The 18,961-nt window shown below is 41.5% G+C and overlaps 1 protein-coding gene and 1 long non-coding RNA gene across 2 annotated transcripts in view; one reads left to right on the top strand and one right to left on the bottom strand.

Moving 5' to 3' along the window:
- LOC133641592 (fibroblast growth factor 4B-like) overlaps positions 1 to 16,271 on the bottom strand; it is a 29,840-nt gene extending 13,569 nt beyond the window's left edge. The window contains exons 1-2 of the mRNA XM_062035429.1: positions 15,920 to 16,271; positions 15,437 to 15,540 (exon numbers count right to left, since the gene is read on the bottom strand). Coding sequence (XP_061891413.1) covers positions 15,437 to 15,540; positions 15,920 to 16,271 — 456 coding nt within the window. The remainder of the gene's footprint in view (positions 1 to 15,436; positions 15,541 to 15,919) is intronic.
- The window catches only part of LOC133641593 (uncharacterized), a 48,193-nt gene that overhangs the window by 21,707 nt on the left and 7,525 nt on the right, over positions 1 to 18,961 (top strand). The gene's annotated exons all lie outside the window — the stretch shown is intronic.

The following is an 18,961-nucleotide window of genomic DNA, read 5'->3' as shown; positions in this document are numbered from 1 at the left end:
GGGCCGAAACCAGCGGGGGGTTTCGGGCACCCAACTCGCCTCCCTCCCACGGAGGGAGGAGGGGGGTTTAATGTGAACATTACTGTGCAATCACATATTTAGAGTTTTTACTCAATTCAAGTTTAAAAGTTAAAGTTTAATATTTGTTTTCACTGCATGTTACTTCTCCTTAAACAAAGTGTTGTTTTTGATTTATAGATTTTTGCACTTTATTTTATTGTATTTCAATTTAATTATATTTTAAAAATATTTCAGTTGAGTGGATGATAGAAAATTGCTATTATTGTTTTTTTCTTTGAAGTAAATTTAGCCCACTTTTGCTAAAATAGAAAATATAGGCTACTGATGGTGCCTTGAATACCGGTTTCTTTCATTTAATGTTCATGTTATGGGGATTTTTATATAAAGGAAATTTGTCTTTTGTGTCTGTTGAAAATTAAAGATTACTGACAGAGCCATAAGAAAATATTGCTTTATTTATCTGATCATATTGGAATATATTTGTTAGGTTTTCAGTAGGTTCAATTAGGTTCACTAGACTATATGCGTCATTTAAAAATTTTTCAATGAACATTCGAACAGTCCGGCCCTCGGCTTGTAGCTAAATGTTTTATTTGGCCCTCCGTCCATTTGACTTTGACACCCCTGCTGTAGCAGTTTCTTGTCTTCCTTTAAGCGATATTCCCTGCGCCTGCTTTGTTTTAGCAATCAAGAATATTTCAGTTGTTTTTATCCTTCTTTGTGGGGACAATGTTGATTGTCATGTCATGTTCGGATGTACTTTGTGAACGCCGTCTGCTCCACACGCTGTAAGTCTTTGCTGTCGTCCAGCATTCTGTTTTTCTTCACTTTGTCGCCAGTTCAGTTTTAGTTTCGTTCTGCATAGCCTTCCCTAAGCTTCAATGCCTTTTTTTTTTTAGGGGCACTCACCTTTTGTTTATTTTTCAGTTTAAGCATTAGACACCTTTTTACCTGCACACTGCCTCCCGCTGTCGTCTGAAAAATTGTGATCACGATTAGCTACCTGCTGCCACCAACTGATATGAAAGAGTATTACACGGTTACTCTGCCGACACTCAACAACAACACATCATTTGCAGACTAATTACTGGTTTGCAAAAAATTTTATACCCCAAATAGGTGAAATTAGATAATCTCCCACGGCACACCAGACTGTATCTCACGGCACACTAGTGTGCCGCGGCACAGAGGTTGAAAAACACTGCATTAAACAATGTAACAAGGTTTTCCAAAATAAATCAACTCAAGTTATGGAAAAAAATGCCAACATGGCACTGCCATATTTATTATTGAAGTCACAAAGTGCATTATTTTTTTTAACATGCCTCAAAACAGCAGCTTGGAATTTGGGACATGCTCTCCCTGAGAGAGCATGAGGAGGTTTAGGTGGGCGGGTTTGGGGGGGTAGGGGGTAGCGGGGGTGTATATTGTAGCGTCCCGGAAGAGTTAGTGCTGCAAGGGGTTCTGGGTATTTGTTCTGTTGTGTTTATGTTGTGTTACGGTGCGGTTGTTCCCCCGAAATGTGTTTGTCATTCTTGTTTGGTGTGGGTTCACAGTGTGGCGCATATTTGTAACAGTGTTAAAGTTGTTTATACGGTCACCCTCAGTGTGACCTGTATGGCTGTTGATCAAGTATGGCTTGCATTCGATTGTGTGTGTGAAAAGCCGTAGATATTATGTGACTGGGCCGGCACGCAAAGGCAGTGCCTTTAAGGTTTAATGGCGCCCTGTACTTGTCCCCACGTCCGTGTACACAGCGGCGTTTTAAAGTCATAAATTTTACTTTTTGAAACTGATACCGATAACTTTGAAACCGATACCGATAATTTCCGATATTACATTTTAAAGCATTTATCGGCCGATAATATCGGGCTGCTGCCCATTTTATTACAACAGTGTGACACAGGCGGAACTTTGTACGCTCATGGTTTATTATTATGCCTTCACGCAATGTAAGGAATCTAGTTTGACAGATATGTAAACGTTCCTTTAAATTAGGGATGAAAAAACTTCAAACATAAACGTGTTCGTTGATATTCTCCACAAGGAAGTTACTGTAAATCCAAGCACACAAAGTCCATTAATATACCGTACATATAAAGTGCACAAAAATCATGTTAACAATACAGTTTGAAATAAACTGGAACAAAGCAATAGAACCATAGAGGATAAAGGTTGGCTCTTATGCTGCTAGCTTGATGCTAACAAACAGTGAACAGATTAATAGAAATTCCATCCATCCATCCATTTTCTACCGCTTGTCCCTTTTGGGGTCGCGGGGGGTGCTGGAGCCTATCTCGGCTGTATTCGGGCAGAAGGCGGGGTACACCCTGGACCTGTATCGCAAAATCTTGAAAAAAAAAAGTGATTTTTTTTTTTTTTTTTTACCAGATTTTTTTACTTGAAAAATATTGCTTGCATCAGTGCCCTCTGTTCACAACAGATTAGCCAACACGCACGCATTGTAAGCCTTGAATACACTCGTACGCTTCGCTGCTCTCCAGGTACGCATTTTGCCACTTTCAGTTTCGACTTGAGTCGGTGAAACCCGCTTAATGCTCCCGTGTCGAGTCACCAGCGTGTACACAGGTGTGACGTGCAAGAAATACTCCAGCTTACATGGACGCTGATTGTTAAAGCGGACCCGTCGATTACTTCCAGCTGCAAACACTCCCACGCCCAACCTTGAGTAGGCTTTTGTTTTTTATTGGTCAGTAGCGCAATGTAGAAATAAAAGTCGACCAAAAAACAGCAAAAATAGGTAAAAATGTATCAAAAGGCATGACGATAAAAAGTTTAATTGTTGATATTAACACAAAGCTTTATCTTCAAATGTCTGACTTTTTATCAAACCCTCAATTAATGGAACACGATCTTAATTAATAGTGGACACAACTAGCAGAGTTCCTGTTAGAAATAGTCCAAACTACAGTAAACATACTAAGAATACACATAGTGAGTGTAAACGTATAGAAACAGGTCATTTCATAACGCCGCACAGTACACACTAACCACACACTAAGTACACAAGTGCAGAGCAGCCTGCCTCCTTCAGAGACTGCAAGCGCCCAAATTGAATCTCTTATCAGATCATCAGCACAGCGGCAAGCTAACACTTCATCACTCCAGAGGAGAAACATTCTGCCTGTCAGACACGTCGGCCACAGCAACACGGCGGCCGCTAACGGGAACACACGTCTTTGTCATTGCGGCACCAATGACACCCGGCTTTTTTGCTGACATGTCGTAAATCTCTACATTAGCAACACTTCGGAGGACATTTGAACAATAAGCACATAAAAAAACAACACTGAAACAAGCATGTTTGCGTGTAAAACACAATCAAGAAGCACCAAACTCACACCACACCTCACTTTAGGTATGTTTTGCTTTTTCTTTGACTTTTTGAGACACTTCTTCCAAAAGGACAAGTGTGTTAGGGGAAGAACGTTAAAATTGTGTTAAGTGATGAACACATATTGCTCTTCCCCATATTTTAACTTTCATTAAATAAAACCTCCTGTCTCGTACGGCAGCACTCGGGCGACACATTCTGTAGCTGGTAAAGTCAGGCCTTCAAAATAAAAGCACGGCAGGGAAATAGCACAATAGTAGGCAGCAGGGTTGCGCCATATTGACGATATAAAATATGAATGATAGAAATTTGGCTGACAATAGAGCTTTTAGAACTATTGTTATATCGGGATAATGCATGTTGATGATACATTCTGGCTGTGTCCCACAAATTTGACAGCGACACGCGAACAAACGCGTCCTCGCTAGTGGCTAGCGACCATCCACAGTGCAAAGCCGCTTTTAAGTAAGTAATGCTCGCCTCCATCAATCCATCCATTTTCTACCGCTTGTCCCTCTCGGAGTCGCGCCGGGGCTGGAGCCTCCATTGCGGAAAGTAAACTACCGTATTTTCCGGACCATAGGGCGCACCGGATTATAAGGCGCACTGCCGATGAATGGTCTACTTTCGATATTTTTTCATACAAAGGCGCACCGGATTATAGGGCGCATTAAAGGAGTCATACTATTATTATTTTTTTCTAAATGTAAAACACTTCCTTGTGGTCTACATAACATGTAATGGTGGTTCTTTGGTCAAAATGTTGCATAGATTATGTTTTACAGATAATTTTCAAGTCGCTTTCTGACAGTCGCTTCAGGATGCGCCGTTTTGTGGGCGGTCTTATTTACGTGGCTCACCTTCGACAGTGTCTTCTCTTTTAATAACTAAAGTTCCTTCGGTGAATAATGTAAACTCACTACACCGGTATGTTTTAGCGCTTTCATGGCGAGTTTAGTGACAGATATAAGTAAGAACTTTACACTACTTTATAGTAGAAATGGCAACAGCGGAGGATGAATGTCCCATAACAAGAAGATAGAGAAAAAGAAGAAGCTTATAGACTACGGCGTCGCCACGGACTATAAAGGCGGACACGCGCAATTTTTCAGGATTTATGCAGATCCCAAATACAGATCAGCATGAAGGTAAGAAAAGTTGCTTTCGCACAATATTGTGAAACAAAACGCCAGATAATATATCTTACCTTATACACACACCATAATAATACTCGTATGTTGAAGTACAGTACAATCCACCAAGCGGTGCGGCTTCATAGCTTACCAAAGTCGTACTAAAACATTTTGATAGATTTTTGAGTGCTGTGTGTAATGTTCTATATTTTCAATGGAACATATAAAATGTTGGTGTTGTTTACCTGAGTCATATTGCAGTCTACACGTATCTCTTATGTTTGACTCCCATCTACTGGTCACACTTATTACACCATGTACCAAATAAAATTGCTTCGAGGTCGGTAAGCAAAACTAGAATTATTCCGTACATTTTTAAGGAGAAAAAAAAGGATTTTAGGTGCGCCTTATAGTTTGGAAAATACTGTATTTATTAACAAATCTGTTTTATTAGTATCAACATATCTTTTTCTTGTTAAATTACATAGTTTTGCTGTATTTTATTAATTCTACTGGTCACACTTATCATTTGAGGGGAAAAAAGGATTTTAAGTGCGCCTTATAGTCAGGAAAATATGGTATGTTTCTCACAAGTAATATTATCACTGGAGGACGAGGATCATACTACACTGCACACAGTCGGAGGATATGCTAACTGAATGTACAATAATAACAATACTAAGTAGTATAGTATCAGGTCGATACCACAGTGGTTAGATCGATATTTTTTACGATAAAAGAATATTTTGTAGTTTTTGTTGTTGTTTACAAACTCAGGAAATGGACACAGGAGGACTTTGAGGGCTAAAACCAGATTATTTAAATCAGAGCCAATAGTAGGGAAAATTGTTCACATTTAATTAATAATGTTTTACAACCATCCTTTGTTTTTGTCTGATTAGAATTGTGATGAAAAAATGAGTGATGAGTGATCTTGAAAATTTTAAATATTAGTATTAGCATTCAAATTGCCCCCTACCACCCCTCGACAACTTGGTATCCGATCCATACCCAAATGTGTAGTATCGCCCAAAACTAATATAGAGTATCCAAATAACAGAAGAATAAAGTGCTTGTTATTTTAACAGAAGTGTAGCTAGGACTATGTTACAGCAGAAAATAAACAGTACATCAACAAGTAGATTAATAATAGTTTTGACAAAATAATACAAATAGAAATGACTTCCTATGTTACTACGTATGTCAGCAACAAAATTAGGGGCCTTCGTAACCCATTTTGAAATGTGGCTAACTTTGTTTTACACTTTTATAACAGTTCCACATGTCACATGTTTAAAACGGTTACAGTACAGTTTACACCACACAAATGTGAATATTTTTTCATCATTTATATTTATTTCACACGGTTTTCTACATGGAAAACTAGAATTACTCCCTGAAAAATGTGTTTTGGATGACTGTAATTAATTATTGGATTTATATAATTTTTTTTGCTTAAGTTTTTGTATGATTTAGTCCTTGAAGGCCATTTTGGGATTGATTACTAAGGAAAAACTGAGATTCCACTCGTATTTCTATTGTCATTGTCTCCATAACACGACTTGACACCGGCATCCCAAACTCCTTTTTTTTTTAAGTTCCGCTGTAATAAAAGTCAATAAATGTTTTACTTCTCCTTTAAAAGCAGCCATGATGAAGCAAAAGGTGACATGATTATAACATTTGTCAACGTCCAGAGAGGCCAAGTCAAGAAGTGTCTTCATGGAACACCAGTAAAACTTCATGATTCCATCACGCCCATCTATGTAGTGCCTGCTCATCACCTATCATCCCAGCTGGCTTTTGGGCGGAAGGCGGGGTCAGGGTCAGTGCTACCTGGCAGGGCCGCTCCTGGCTAAATTAGGGCCCTAAGCAGAATTGTATTTTCACACTTTTTTATTCATCCAAGACGGTATTTATACTTGGATTTAATTTGATGCATGTTTCGTACTAAAACAAATCGATCAGCAAGAAGTACAGTAAACTCCAGACCATAAGTTGTTACTTTTTTCCATCGCTTTGTCCCTGCGGCTTATAAAACGGTGCGGCCAATTTATGGATTTTTCTTCGCTGACGGCCTTAAAGCAAATAGTTTTCTTTAAACACGTGCAAAGACACTTAAATGGCGTGTTATTGTCTGGGCTATGACGTCATCTTTTGGAAGAGTTCGCTCACTGCAGTTGCACCTGGGTGAATACCTACAAGTGTTTCCTGTTGTTTAAAGCGTTGAACCGGAAGTACAAGTGCTGTTCTGTCTTTTAATCGTCTATAGCGTTTCTACTCGTAAGGATTCTTAATGCATCTCTCCAAGCAACGTTTGTAAGTTTTACAATATACACCACCGTTCAAAAGTTTGGGGTCACATTGAAATGTCCTTAATTTTGAAGGAAAAGCACTGTACTTTTCAATGAAGATAACTTTAAACTAGTCTTAACTTTAAAGAAATACACTCTATACATTGCTAATGTGGTAAATGACTATTCTAGCTGCAAATGTCTGGTTTTTGGTGCAATATCTACATAGGTGTATAGAGGCCCATTTCCAGCAACTATCACTCCAGTGTTCTAATGGTACAATGTGTTTGCTCATTGGCTCAGAAGGCTAATTGATGATTAGAAAACCCTTGTGCAATCATGTTCACACATCTGAAAACAGTTTAGCTCGTTACAGAAGCTACAAAACTGACCTTCCTTTGAGCAGATTGAGTTTCTGGAGCATCACATTTGTGGGGTCAATTAAACGCTCAAAATGGCCAGAAAAAGAGAACTTTCATCTGAAACTCGACAGTCTATTCTTGTTCTTAGAAATGAAGGCTATTCCACAAAATTGTTTGGGTGACCCCAAACTTTTGAACGGTAGTGTAGCTCAAACAATTCTTACTTACTAAACCATCCCATGTGTGATATCTGCCGAAGTGTTTTTATGCATATTTGTATTTGCCATCGTAATGTAATGAAGCTAGCGTCATTAGCATTAGCTAATATGCTAACACGTTTACAAGTGTCTGTGTTAGTATTATTAACTTAACAACGGCATTCTTTTTGTATTGTTTCAGTTTCACAAATTCCTCAGTAAATTCACCAAGACGTCACCTTGGAGTTATTGAGTCTGTTTAGCTGATTGGAGAGCTAGCTTCCGCAGCTAATGGGTGCATGACAACGACTTCTGTTTTGTTTGATGAACCGTTTTACTGCCGTGTTACAGACACTGTTTGGAAACAATTAAGGTATGTAAATGAACTTTTAGAAAATATTTTTGTGTAAATAACTCATTTCACAACGTATGTACAGTACAGGCCAAAAGTTTGGACACACCTTCTCCTCATTCAATGTGTTTTCTTTATTTTCATGACTATTTACATTGTAGATTGTCACTGAAGGCATCAAAACTATGAATGAACACGTGGAGTTATGTACTTAACAAAAAAAGGTGAAATAACTGAAAGCATGTTTTATATTCTAGTTTCTTCAAAATAGCCACCCTTTGCTCGGATTACTGCTTTGCACACTATTGGCATTCTCTCGATGAGTTTCAAGCACACCTGTGAAGTGAAAACCATTTCCTCTTGAAGCTCATCGAGAGAATGCCAAGGGTGTGCGAAAAAGTGATCAGAGCAAAGGGTGGATATTTTGAAGAAACTGGAATATAAAACGTGTTTTCAGTTATTTCCCCTTTTTTTGTTAAGTACATAACTCCGCATGTGTTCATTCATAGTTTTGATGACTTCAGTGACAATCTACAATGTGAATAGTCATGAAAAGAAATAAAATGCATTGAATGAGAAGGTGTGTCCAAACTTTTGGCCTGTACTGTATATGCGGTTTATAACAATATATATACTGTATATATATATATATATATTATTTTTTTTAACAAAAATTTAGTGGGTGGGGCTTATATGCCGGTGCCCTCTATAGTCCGAAAAATATGGTAGTTCCATGTTCTTTTGTGTGTGCAAAATAAACATATACATATCTTTCTGACATATGTCCAGGGGAGATTCAAACCCAGTACTTCCACTTACAAGTCTAGCACTAACACAGCACGCCATGGGAGATTATGTCAATATTTGGAGAAATCTGCCTTTTAATTCTTATCAGTGACGGAGCAGGAAGAGGTTTAGAATCAGTTTGCGGTAAAAATTCATATGATACGCCCGGTTATTCATTAATGGACATTTTGGATGCATCGCGGGGCCCTGGGCATAGCGTGTGATCTGCCTACAGGGACAGGCGCTCCTGGTGCCGGGGGCATTCGTTAGTGTGGTCCATCGAACACAGAGTGCTATTGTAAACAAACAAACACTCATAACATGGACAATTCTAAGTCAGCAATAAACCAAACAAGCATGTTTGTTATATGTTATTGAATATATCACATTTCCTGGCTTGTGATTGGGAGGCTGGGATAGGCTATAGCTCACCTATATTTCATATAATCTTGACACAATTTTATGTCACTATTCATCTTTTTAGTGCGTCAGGGGTACTTTATACCCTCAATTAGGGATGGGTACCTTTCACATTTGAATTGATTACCGGTAATCATTTTCGTAACTTTTTGTGTGTTTTAACAAATGTAATTTTTAATGTAGCATTTAAAAATGAGCTGATTACGACGACTGTACTATCCAGTTGTTATATCTTGTTTTGTTACTACACTTCTGAGTCTCATTTGCAAGTATTATATAGTAGACTTTGCATGCAGTTACAATTTCAAGACATTAGATGGCAGTAGTGTACAGACTATGGTGTGTTTCCTAAGTAAGCCGATTGTGCCAGTTTAAAATTATGTGGAGTCCCACAAAGTGTTTATACTCGGGCTGTCTTGAAATAGTCGACAATTCAACGATTCTATTGGTAGGAGTCTCATTGGACTATCAACGTCGCAGTCAAATCGTCTGATATTAAATCCCTTCGTGGGTGATGGGACCCACCACCTCGCCCCGGAGGTGTAGCTCTCCTTTTCCAAAAGGTAATGATCCTTCAGCCGGTTCACATGCAGAAACTTTGTTATGGCTTTTACTTCCTCTATTTAGTCAAGTTAGATGTCTTCTTGGCACTGTGTCAAGGTCCTTTTTGAGTTGGCAAAAGTTGCAATTGATATGTTTTTGTTTTGTTCACATTAATGTAAGATTGTATTCCTTTTGTAAGTACCTTTAACTTGGAAATATTTGAATAGAGTATGCGCTAAAGCACATCCATGTGACCTTCCTGACATCTAGTTACCAGTCAGTATACACAACATGTTTACTTCTCTTAAAAACTACGCCATGGATCCCGATGATCGTGGAGGTTGTACAAAATCTAACAAATCAGATTTGACTATGAAAGTCTTTAGTGGAAGACAGCCCGAGTTTATACTATAACTATTATACTTATCCTACACAATTGCTGTAAAATGACTACATAAATTGTTAATGCTAATCTTTAGCATGACTATGGCAAAGTCAATATAAATTAGCATCATGCTAACGTATTTTGAAAAGCAGAGCCTTACTTTACGTTTGAGCATTTTCTATCAGGCGTACAGTAGGACGGGGCTTCACATGGCCCCATTCGTCACGGTTTACCTGACACCTGACACGTGATTAATTGAGGGGGTGACCTTTCCACTTAAGCTGCCAGATAGCAGTAGAGTGTTGAATATCTTAAAATGTATTTTATGGCAATTCAAACTTTGACCACAGCGCCAGATGCTATGTAGAGTGACACTTTCAATCTTTTTCGTCAGACAGTAGGTATGGGGAAAAAAAAGACTTTCGAATGAATTGCGATTCTTATTTGTAACGATTTTTTATCTATTAAAGAAAAATCTAAAATCTTTTTTTTTTTTATCTGTCCTGTCCAGCCATTCAGACAAATCTTATTGTTGATGTCGATGATCATATCTGCTGTACAGTTTTACTTTACAAATTATTTGAATTTGACTTTATTAAATGTTTAGGTTGAATTTTATTTAATAAAACTAGTTTTCTTTTAAGTAATATTAACATTTATCAGAGCTGTTTGCCTATTTTATGGAGGAATGTATAGAACTGGCATTCCAATGTTATTAAAAAGTATTGATTTGATTGACTATTGGGGGATCACACTCCTCAGCTTTCCCGGTAAGGTCTATTCAGGTGTACTGGAGAGGAGGCTACGCCGGATAGTCGAACCTCTGATTCAGGAGGAACAGTGTGGTTTTCGTTCTGGTCGTGGAACTGTGGACCAGCTCTATACTCTCGGCAGGGTCCTTGAGGGTGCATGGAAGTTTGCCCAACCAGTCTACATGTGCTTTGTGGACTTGGAGAAGGCATTCGACCGTGTCCCTCAGGAAGTCCTGTGGGGAGTGCTCAGAGAATATGGGGTATCGGACTGTCTGATTGTGGCGGTCCACTCCCTGTATAATCAGTGTCAGAGCTTGGTCCGCATTGTCGGCAGTAAGTCGGACACGTTTCCAGTGAGGGTTGGACTGCGCCAAGGCTGCCCTTTGTCACCGATTCTGTTCATAACTTTTATGGACAGAATTTCTAGGGGCAGTCAAGGCGTTGAGGGGAGCCGGTTTGGTGGCTGCAGGATTAGGTCTCTGCTTTTTGCAGATGATGTGGTCCTGATGGCTTCATTTGGCCAGGATCTTCAGCTCTCACTGGATGGGTTCGCAGCCGAGTGTGAAGCGACTGGGATGAGAATCAGCACCTCCAAGTCCGAGTCCATGGTTCTTGCCCGGAAAAGGGTGGAGTGCCATCTCCGGGTTGGGGAGGAGATCTTGCCCCAAGTGGAGGAGTTCAAGTACCTCGGAGTCTTGTTCACGAGTGAGGGAAGAGTGGATCGTGAGATCGACAGGCGGATCGGTGCGGCGTCTTCAGTAATGCGGACGCTGTATCGATCCGTTGTGGTGAAGAAGGAGCTGAGCCGTAAGGCAACGCTCTCAATTTACCGGTCGATCTACGTTTCCAATCCTCACCTATGGTCATGAGCTTTGGGTTATGACCGAAAGGACAAGATCACGGGTACAAGCGGCCAAAATGAGTTTCCTCCGCCGGGTGGCGGGGCTCTCCCTTAGAGATAGGGTGAGAAGCTCTGTCATCCGGGGGGAGCTCAAAGTAAAGCCGCTGCTCCTCCACATCGAGAGGAGCCAGATGAGGTGGTTCGGGCATCTGGTCAGGATGCCACCCGAACGCCTCCCTAGGGAGGTGTTTAGGGCACGTCCGACCGGTAGGAGGCCACGGGGAAGACCCAGGACACGTTGGGAAGACTATGTCTCCCGGCTGGCCTGGGAACGCCTCGGGATCCCCCGGGAAGAGCTGGACGAAGTGGCTGGGGAGAGGGAAGTCTGGGCTTCCCTGCTTAGGCTGCTGCCCCCGCGACCCGACCTCGGATAAGCGGAAGTAGATGGATAGATGATTTGATTGATGAATCGAATCATGACCCCCAAGAATCGAATCGAATCGTGTGGTGCCCAAACACTCACAGCCCTAGTAGAGTGCATTGCAAAATAATCACACCCCAACCCACCCCCTTCCTCTTACGCAAGGGCCATATCAATCAATCAATGTTTATTTATATAGCCCTAAATCACAAGTGTCTCAAAGGGCTGTACAAGCCACAACGACATCCTTGGTACAGAGCCCACATACGGGCAAGGAAAACTCACCTCAGTGGGACGTCAATGTGAATGACTATGAGAAACCTTGGAGAGGACCGCATATGTGGAATCCCTTTCCTTCTGTGCTTGCTTTGTTGGCATTCAAAATTGCAACATTGCCTCAAAGTGATTGTTTCCTCGCCAAATGTTTGAGCTGGTGTTTGTATTGCCTCAAAAAATCTGCAAAGACTCCTCCCACCCCCACAATGACAATAAAAAGGAAGTCTAAGTTTAAAATAATCACACCCCAACCCACCCCCTTTCTCTTACGCAAGGGCCATATGAATCTCTTCCCTACTGTACTTGCTTTGTTGGCATTCAAAATTGCAACACTGCCTCGAAGTGATTGTTTCCTCGCCAAGTGTTTGAGCTGGTGTTTAGTTTCGCAACAAAAGGTAGCAAAATAAGCCTCTGTTTGAATTTGAATTGATACCCAGTAGTACTGAGACAATTTGGTCAGCGTCTATAAAAGTACTAGATTGTGTACCCTAATGCAGTGTTTTTCAACCTTTTTTGAGCCAAGGCATATTTTTAGCATTGAAAAAATGCGGAGGCTCACCACCAGCAGATATCATTAAAAACAAAACTCAGTTGACGGTAAAAAGTCGTTGTCGCAATTGTTGGATATGACTTTAAACCATAACCAAGCGTGAATCAATATAGGTCTAGTGCTTTAGTTCTTGTCTTGCGCTCCTATTTTGGTGGCTTTTTTTGGTATTTTCCTGTAGCAGTTTCATGTCTTCCTTTGAGCGATATTTCCTACATCTACTTTGTTTTAGCAATTAAGATAATTTCTGTTGTTTTTATCCTTCTTTGTGGGGACATTGTTGATTGTCATGTCCAGATGTACATTGTCTTTGCTCCACAGTAAGTCTTTGCTGTCGTCCAGCATTTTGTTTTTGTTTACTTTTTAGCTAGTTCAGTTTTAGTCTCGTTCTGCATAGCCATCCCTAAGCTTCAATGCCTTTTCTCAGGGGCACTCACCTTTTGTTTATTTTTGGTTTAAGCACTAGATACCTTTTTTCCTGCACACTGCCTCCCGCTGTTTCCGACATCTACAAAGTATTTAGCTACCAGCTGCCACCTACTGATATGGAAGAGTATTACACGGTTACTCTGCCGAGCTCTAGACAGCACCGACACTCAACAACAACAACACATCACTTTCAGACTATAATTACTGGTTTGCAAAAAAATATTTTTAACCCAAATACCGTATTTTTCGGACTATAAGTCGCAGTTTTTTTCATAGTTTGGCCGGGGGTGCGACTTATACTCAGGAGCGACTTATGTGTGAAATTATTAACACATTACCGTAAAATATCAAATAATAATATTTAGCTAATTCACGTAAGAGACTAGACGTATAAGATTTCATGGAATTTAGCGATTAAGAGTGACAAATTGTTTGGTAAACGTATAGCATGTTCTATATGTTATAGTTATTTGAATGACTCTTACCATAATATGTTACGTTAACATACCAGGCACGTTCTCAGTTGGTTATTTATGCGTCACATAACGTACACTTATTCAGCCTGTTGTTCACTGTTCTTCATTTATTTTAAATTGCCTTTCAAATGTCTATTCTTGGTGTTGGCTTTTATCAAATACATTTCCCCCAAAAATGCGACTTATACTCCAGTGCGACTTATATGTTTTTTTCCTTCTTTATTATGCATTTTCGGCCGGTGCGATTTATACTCCGAAAAATACGGTAATTAGATGTATTCAACCCCACCGTAATTAGCAAAGGACATGTTTTTAAAAAAAAAATGTTATGGGAGGGATGGGTACTGTTCACATTTGAACCAATTCACAGTGCCTGGGAATCAATGTCAGTACCGGTACTCAACGGTACCAATTTTCGGTTCTGCTGTGTGTTATTGTTTGATAATAACTAGGGATGTCCGATAATATCGGATATTATCGGCCGATAAATGCTTTAAAATGTAATATCGGAAATTATAGTTATCGGTTTCAAAAAGTAAAATGTATGACTTACTTAAAATACGGTAGGTGAAGTGAAGTGAATTTTATTTATATAGCACTTTTTCTCTAGAGACTCAAAGCGCTTTACATAGTGAAACCCAATATCTAAGTTACATTTAAACCAGTGTGGGTGGCACTGGGAGCAGGTGGGTAAAGTGTCTTGCCCAAGGACACAACGGCAGTGACTAGGATGGCGGAAGCTGGGATCGAACCTGGAACCCTCAAGTTGCTGGCACGGCCACTCTACCCACCGAGCTATACCGGTGAAATTAGATAATCTAGTGCAGTGTTTTTCAACCTTTTTTGAGCCAAGGCACCTTTTTTGCGTTGAAAAAATGCGGAGGCACACCACCAGCAGAAATCATTTAAAAACGAAACTCAGTTGACAGTAAAAAGTCGTTGGATATGACTTTAAAGCATAACCAAGCATGCATCAATATAGCTCGTCTCAAAGCAGGTCTACTGTCACCACCTGTCACATCACACCCTGACTTATTTGGACTTTATTGATGTTTTCCTGTGTGTAGTGTTTTAGTTCTTGTCTTGCGCTCCTATTTTAATGTCTTTTTCTCTTTTTTTTGGTATTTTCCTGTAGCAGTTTCATGTCTTTCTTTTGAGCGATATTTCCCACATCTACTTTGTTTTAACAATCAAGAATATTTCAGTTGATTTTATCCTTCTTTGTGGGGACATTGTTGATTGTCATGTCATGTTCGGATGTACATTATGGACACCGTCTTTGCTCCTCAGTAAGTCTTTGCTGTCGTCCAGCATTCTGTTTTTGTTTACTTTGTAGCCAGTTCAGTTTTAGTTTTGTTCTGCATAGCCTTCCCTAAGCTTCAATGCCTTTTCCTAGGGGCACTCACCTTTTGTTTAATTTTGGTTTAAGCATTAGACACCTTTTTACCTGCACGCTGCCTCCCGCTGTTACCGACATCTACAAAGCAATTAGCTACCTGCTGCCACCTACTGATATGGAAGAGTATTACACGGTTACTCTGCCGAGCTCTAGACAGCACCGACACTCAACAACAACACATCATTTGCAGACTATAATTACTGCTTTGCAAAAAATATTTTTAACCCAAATAGGTGAAATTAGGTAATCTCCCACGGCACACCAGACTGTATCTCACGGCACACTAGTGTGCCGCGGCACAGTGGTTGAAAAACACTGATCTAGTGTGCCGCGGCACAGTGGTTGAAAAACACTGCCCTAATGCACTTCAAATGTTCATTAGCGTGTCATGTGATCATCACATTTAGCGCAATGAGATGTAAGCGATAATCAAAAACACATATTTACCGTCCCATATAGTCTCCCTCGTCTGTTCATGGCGACATACAAGTCACTCTTGACGCCGTGCAGGCTCACCACTCCTCTCTCCACGGTGGAGATCTCAATCAGACCTGGGCAAGAAAAAAAAAAGAAAGAAAAAAAAGGTCAATAATTTCAACAATGGTTCTTTTTCCGTGCATTCCGTCGCCGCCCCGCATCTATGAGGGTGTGTAACCTTGCTGCGCACCGCTTTGTTCCGCATCCCTCAACATCTGCACACGCAACACGCATTTTTTTTTTTTTTTTTTTTTTGTGGCGCCATTTGCGTGGCCTGCGTAAAAATAAGTTGTGTCTAAAAGCGGCCATACATTCATGTCATGCTCGGGGAGGGAGGAGGTGGGGGTGGGGAGGGGAAGGGGCCGGGTGGTGGATATATGTGTGCTGAGCGCCGATTGTTTGTAATAATAGAATTGTCCACGCACACGCACACGCACATTAGAAGGCACTCACTGTACGGGTTCTCGTGGTGCACGCCGGTGATCCGTCCGTCCGGGAGCACCTGCAGGTGGAAGCCGATGCCCACGTTGCAGTAGAGCCTCCGCACCCGCTTGATGCCCAGCAGGTAGTCGCTCTCCCAGTTGAGCTCCGGCTTCTCCCCGGAGATCCCCAGCACGGAGCGGGAGAAGAGCGTCTCCCAGCGCCTCTCCAGCGCGGTGGCGTTCGTCCGGCCGCTCGGCAGCGGGTGCGCCGACGCGACGCCCAGCAGCAGGCAGAGGAGCAGCGCCGCGGCGGTCAGCGTCCGGCGCGACGTGCCGCCGGCCTCGCAGGACATACTGACGAGGAGCCTGTGAGCTCCGGCCATCCGGTTTACCTTCAGACCACGTGGTCCAAATTAATGAGGCTAAAAATACCGCTCTTCTTGTTTTTCTCCAGTCGGCATGCTGGCTCGGGGTTATTTCGGGCGCGCGGGGCATGAAACGCAAGCCCCGGCGCGGAGGAGGAGAGGAGACGCGGGAGGTGATGGCGCTGCTGCTGCTGCTGCTGCTGCTGCTGGTGGTGATGATTACCATGTTTCGCAGCTCCTCCACGCCTCTCTCTCTCCCCTCACACGCGCACTTGCTCTCTCTCCGGCAACCTGGAGGAGACCCCGTGACGTGGGGCAGGACCAGGAAGAGAGAAGGAGCCCCCCGCTCTCTCTCAGGCCGGGCCCGGCATCCTGTAGGCGGCAGGAAAGCACCGGAGTCTCGCGTGGAGGCTTCAATGTCTTGCCATGGCCGGCCTGGGAAAAGAGGGGGGGGGGGGGGTGGGGGGGTCACTCACGCTGCTCCCAAATTGGGTGGGTGGTCATATGTCTGTCAGGCTGCTTCCTTATTTAGAAAGAAGGTGTAAAAACAGTCCCGCTTGTCACTGGAGAGCAATGACAGAACTTTATGCTGCCACACTTTTTTTCTTTTTTTTCTTTCTTGAGCGCCTTTCAACAACTTCACCCATGGAACATTCTGGAGCAGGGGGTCTCAAACTTCTTCTCTCCAAGCACCACCGTGATGACCCACATTAACATGCAGTAGCGTAGCAGGCCTAAGTATTCAGTAAAACGATTCATTGGAGGCTTCTTTCTCATGATTGGATAGGACAGCTCGAGTTTTAAACAAAAAACGATTAAATAGTCTTCTTAGACAACCTGGACAGTCCAGTTGTGAACAATTCATTAGAGGCTTAATTGGTTGTTTCTCATTACTAGATAGGACAGCTCGAGTTTTTCGGCAAGAACCGATGAAATAGTCTTCTAAGACAACCTCGACAGTCCAGTTGTGAACGATTCATTTGAGGCTTCAACAGTTCTTTTTCATGACTAGATAGGACAGCTCAAGTTCTTCTGCAAGCACCGATGAAATAGTCTTCCAAGACAACCTGGACAGTCCAGTTGTGAACGATTAATTTGAGGCTTCAACAGTTCTTTTTCATGACTAGATAGGACAGCTCAAGTTCTTCGGCAAACACCGATGAAATAGTCTTCTAAGACAACCTGGACAATCCAGTTGTGAACAATTCATTAGAGGCTTAATTGGTTGTTTCTCATGACTAGATAGGACAGCTCGAGTTTTTCGGCAAGAACCGATGAAATAGTCTTCTAAGACAACCTGGACAGTCCAGTTGTGAATGACTCATTAGAGGCTTCATTGGTTCTTTCTCATGACTAGATAGGACAGCTCGAGTTCTTCATCAAGAACCAATGAAATAGTGTTTTAAGGCAACCTGGACAATCCAGTTGTGAACAATTCATTAGAGGCTTAATTGGTTGTTTCTCATTACTAGATAGGACAGCTCGAGTTTTTCGGCAAGAACCGATGAAGTAGTCTTCTAAGACAACCTCGTCAGTCCAGTTGTGAACGATTCATTTGAGGCTTCAACAGTTCTCTTTCATGACTAGATAGGACAGCTCAAGTTCTTCGGCAAGCACCGATGAAATAGTCTTCCAAGACAACCTGGACAGTCCAGTTGTGAATGACTCATTAAAAGGCTTCATTGGTTCTTTCTCATGACTAGATAAGACAGCTCAAGTTCTTCAGCAAGAACCAATGAAATAGTCTTTTAAGGCAACCAGGACAGTCCAGTTGCGAACGATTCATTAGAGGCTCCATTGGTTCTTTTTCCATGACTAGATAGGACAGCTCAAGTTCTTCGGCAAAAAAACGATTAAAATAGTCTTCTAAGACAACCTGGACAGTCCAGTTGTGAATGATTCATTAGAGGCTTCATCGGTTATTTCTCATGACTAGATAGGACAGCTTGAGTTCTTCAGTAAGAACCAATGAAATAGTCTTTTAAGGCAACCTGGACAATCCAGTAGTGATCAGTTCATAAGAGGCTTTATCGGCTCTTTCTCATGATTAGATAGGACAGCTCGAGTTTTTCGGCAAGAACCGATGAAATAGTCTTCTAAGACAACCTGGACAGTCCAGTTGTGAATGACTCATGAAAGGCTTCATCGGTTCTTTCTCATGACTAGATAGGACAGCTCGAGTTTTCCGGTAAGAACCGATGAAATAGTCTTCCAAGACAACCTGGACAGTCCAGTTGTGAATGACTCATTAGAGGCTTCATTGGTTCTTTCTCATGACTAGATAGGACAGCTCAAGTTCTTCAGCAAGAACCAATGAAATAGTCTTTTAAGGCAACCGGGACAGTCCAGTTGCGAACGATTAATTAGAGGCTCCATTGGTTCTTTTTCCATGACTAGATAGGACAGCTCAAGTTCTTCGGCAACAACCGATTAAAATAGTCTTCTAAGACAACCTGGACAATCCAGTTATGAACGATTCATTAGATGCTTCATTGGTTCGTTCTCATGACTAGATAGGACAGCTCGAGTTCTTCAGCAAGAACCAATGAAATAGTCTTTTAAGGCAACCTGAACAATCCAGTAGTGATCAATCCATTAGAGGCTTCATCGGTTCTTTCTCATGATTAGATAGGACAGCTCAAGTTTTTCGGCAAGAACCGATGAAATAGTCTTCTAAGACAACCTGGACAGTCCAGTTGTGAACGATT

This window comes from Entelurus aequoreus, linkage group LG24, assembly GCF_033978785.1.
Source record: "Entelurus aequoreus isolate RoL-2023_Sb linkage group LG24, RoL_Eaeq_v1.1, whole genome shotgun sequence".
In the NCBI taxonomy this organism is placed as follows: Eukaryota; Metazoa; Chordata; class Actinopteri; order Syngnathiformes; family Syngnathidae; genus Entelurus; species Entelurus aequoreus.
Note: the sequence above shows the minus strand (reverse complement) of the source record. Positions and strands in the feature narration are given on the sequence as shown.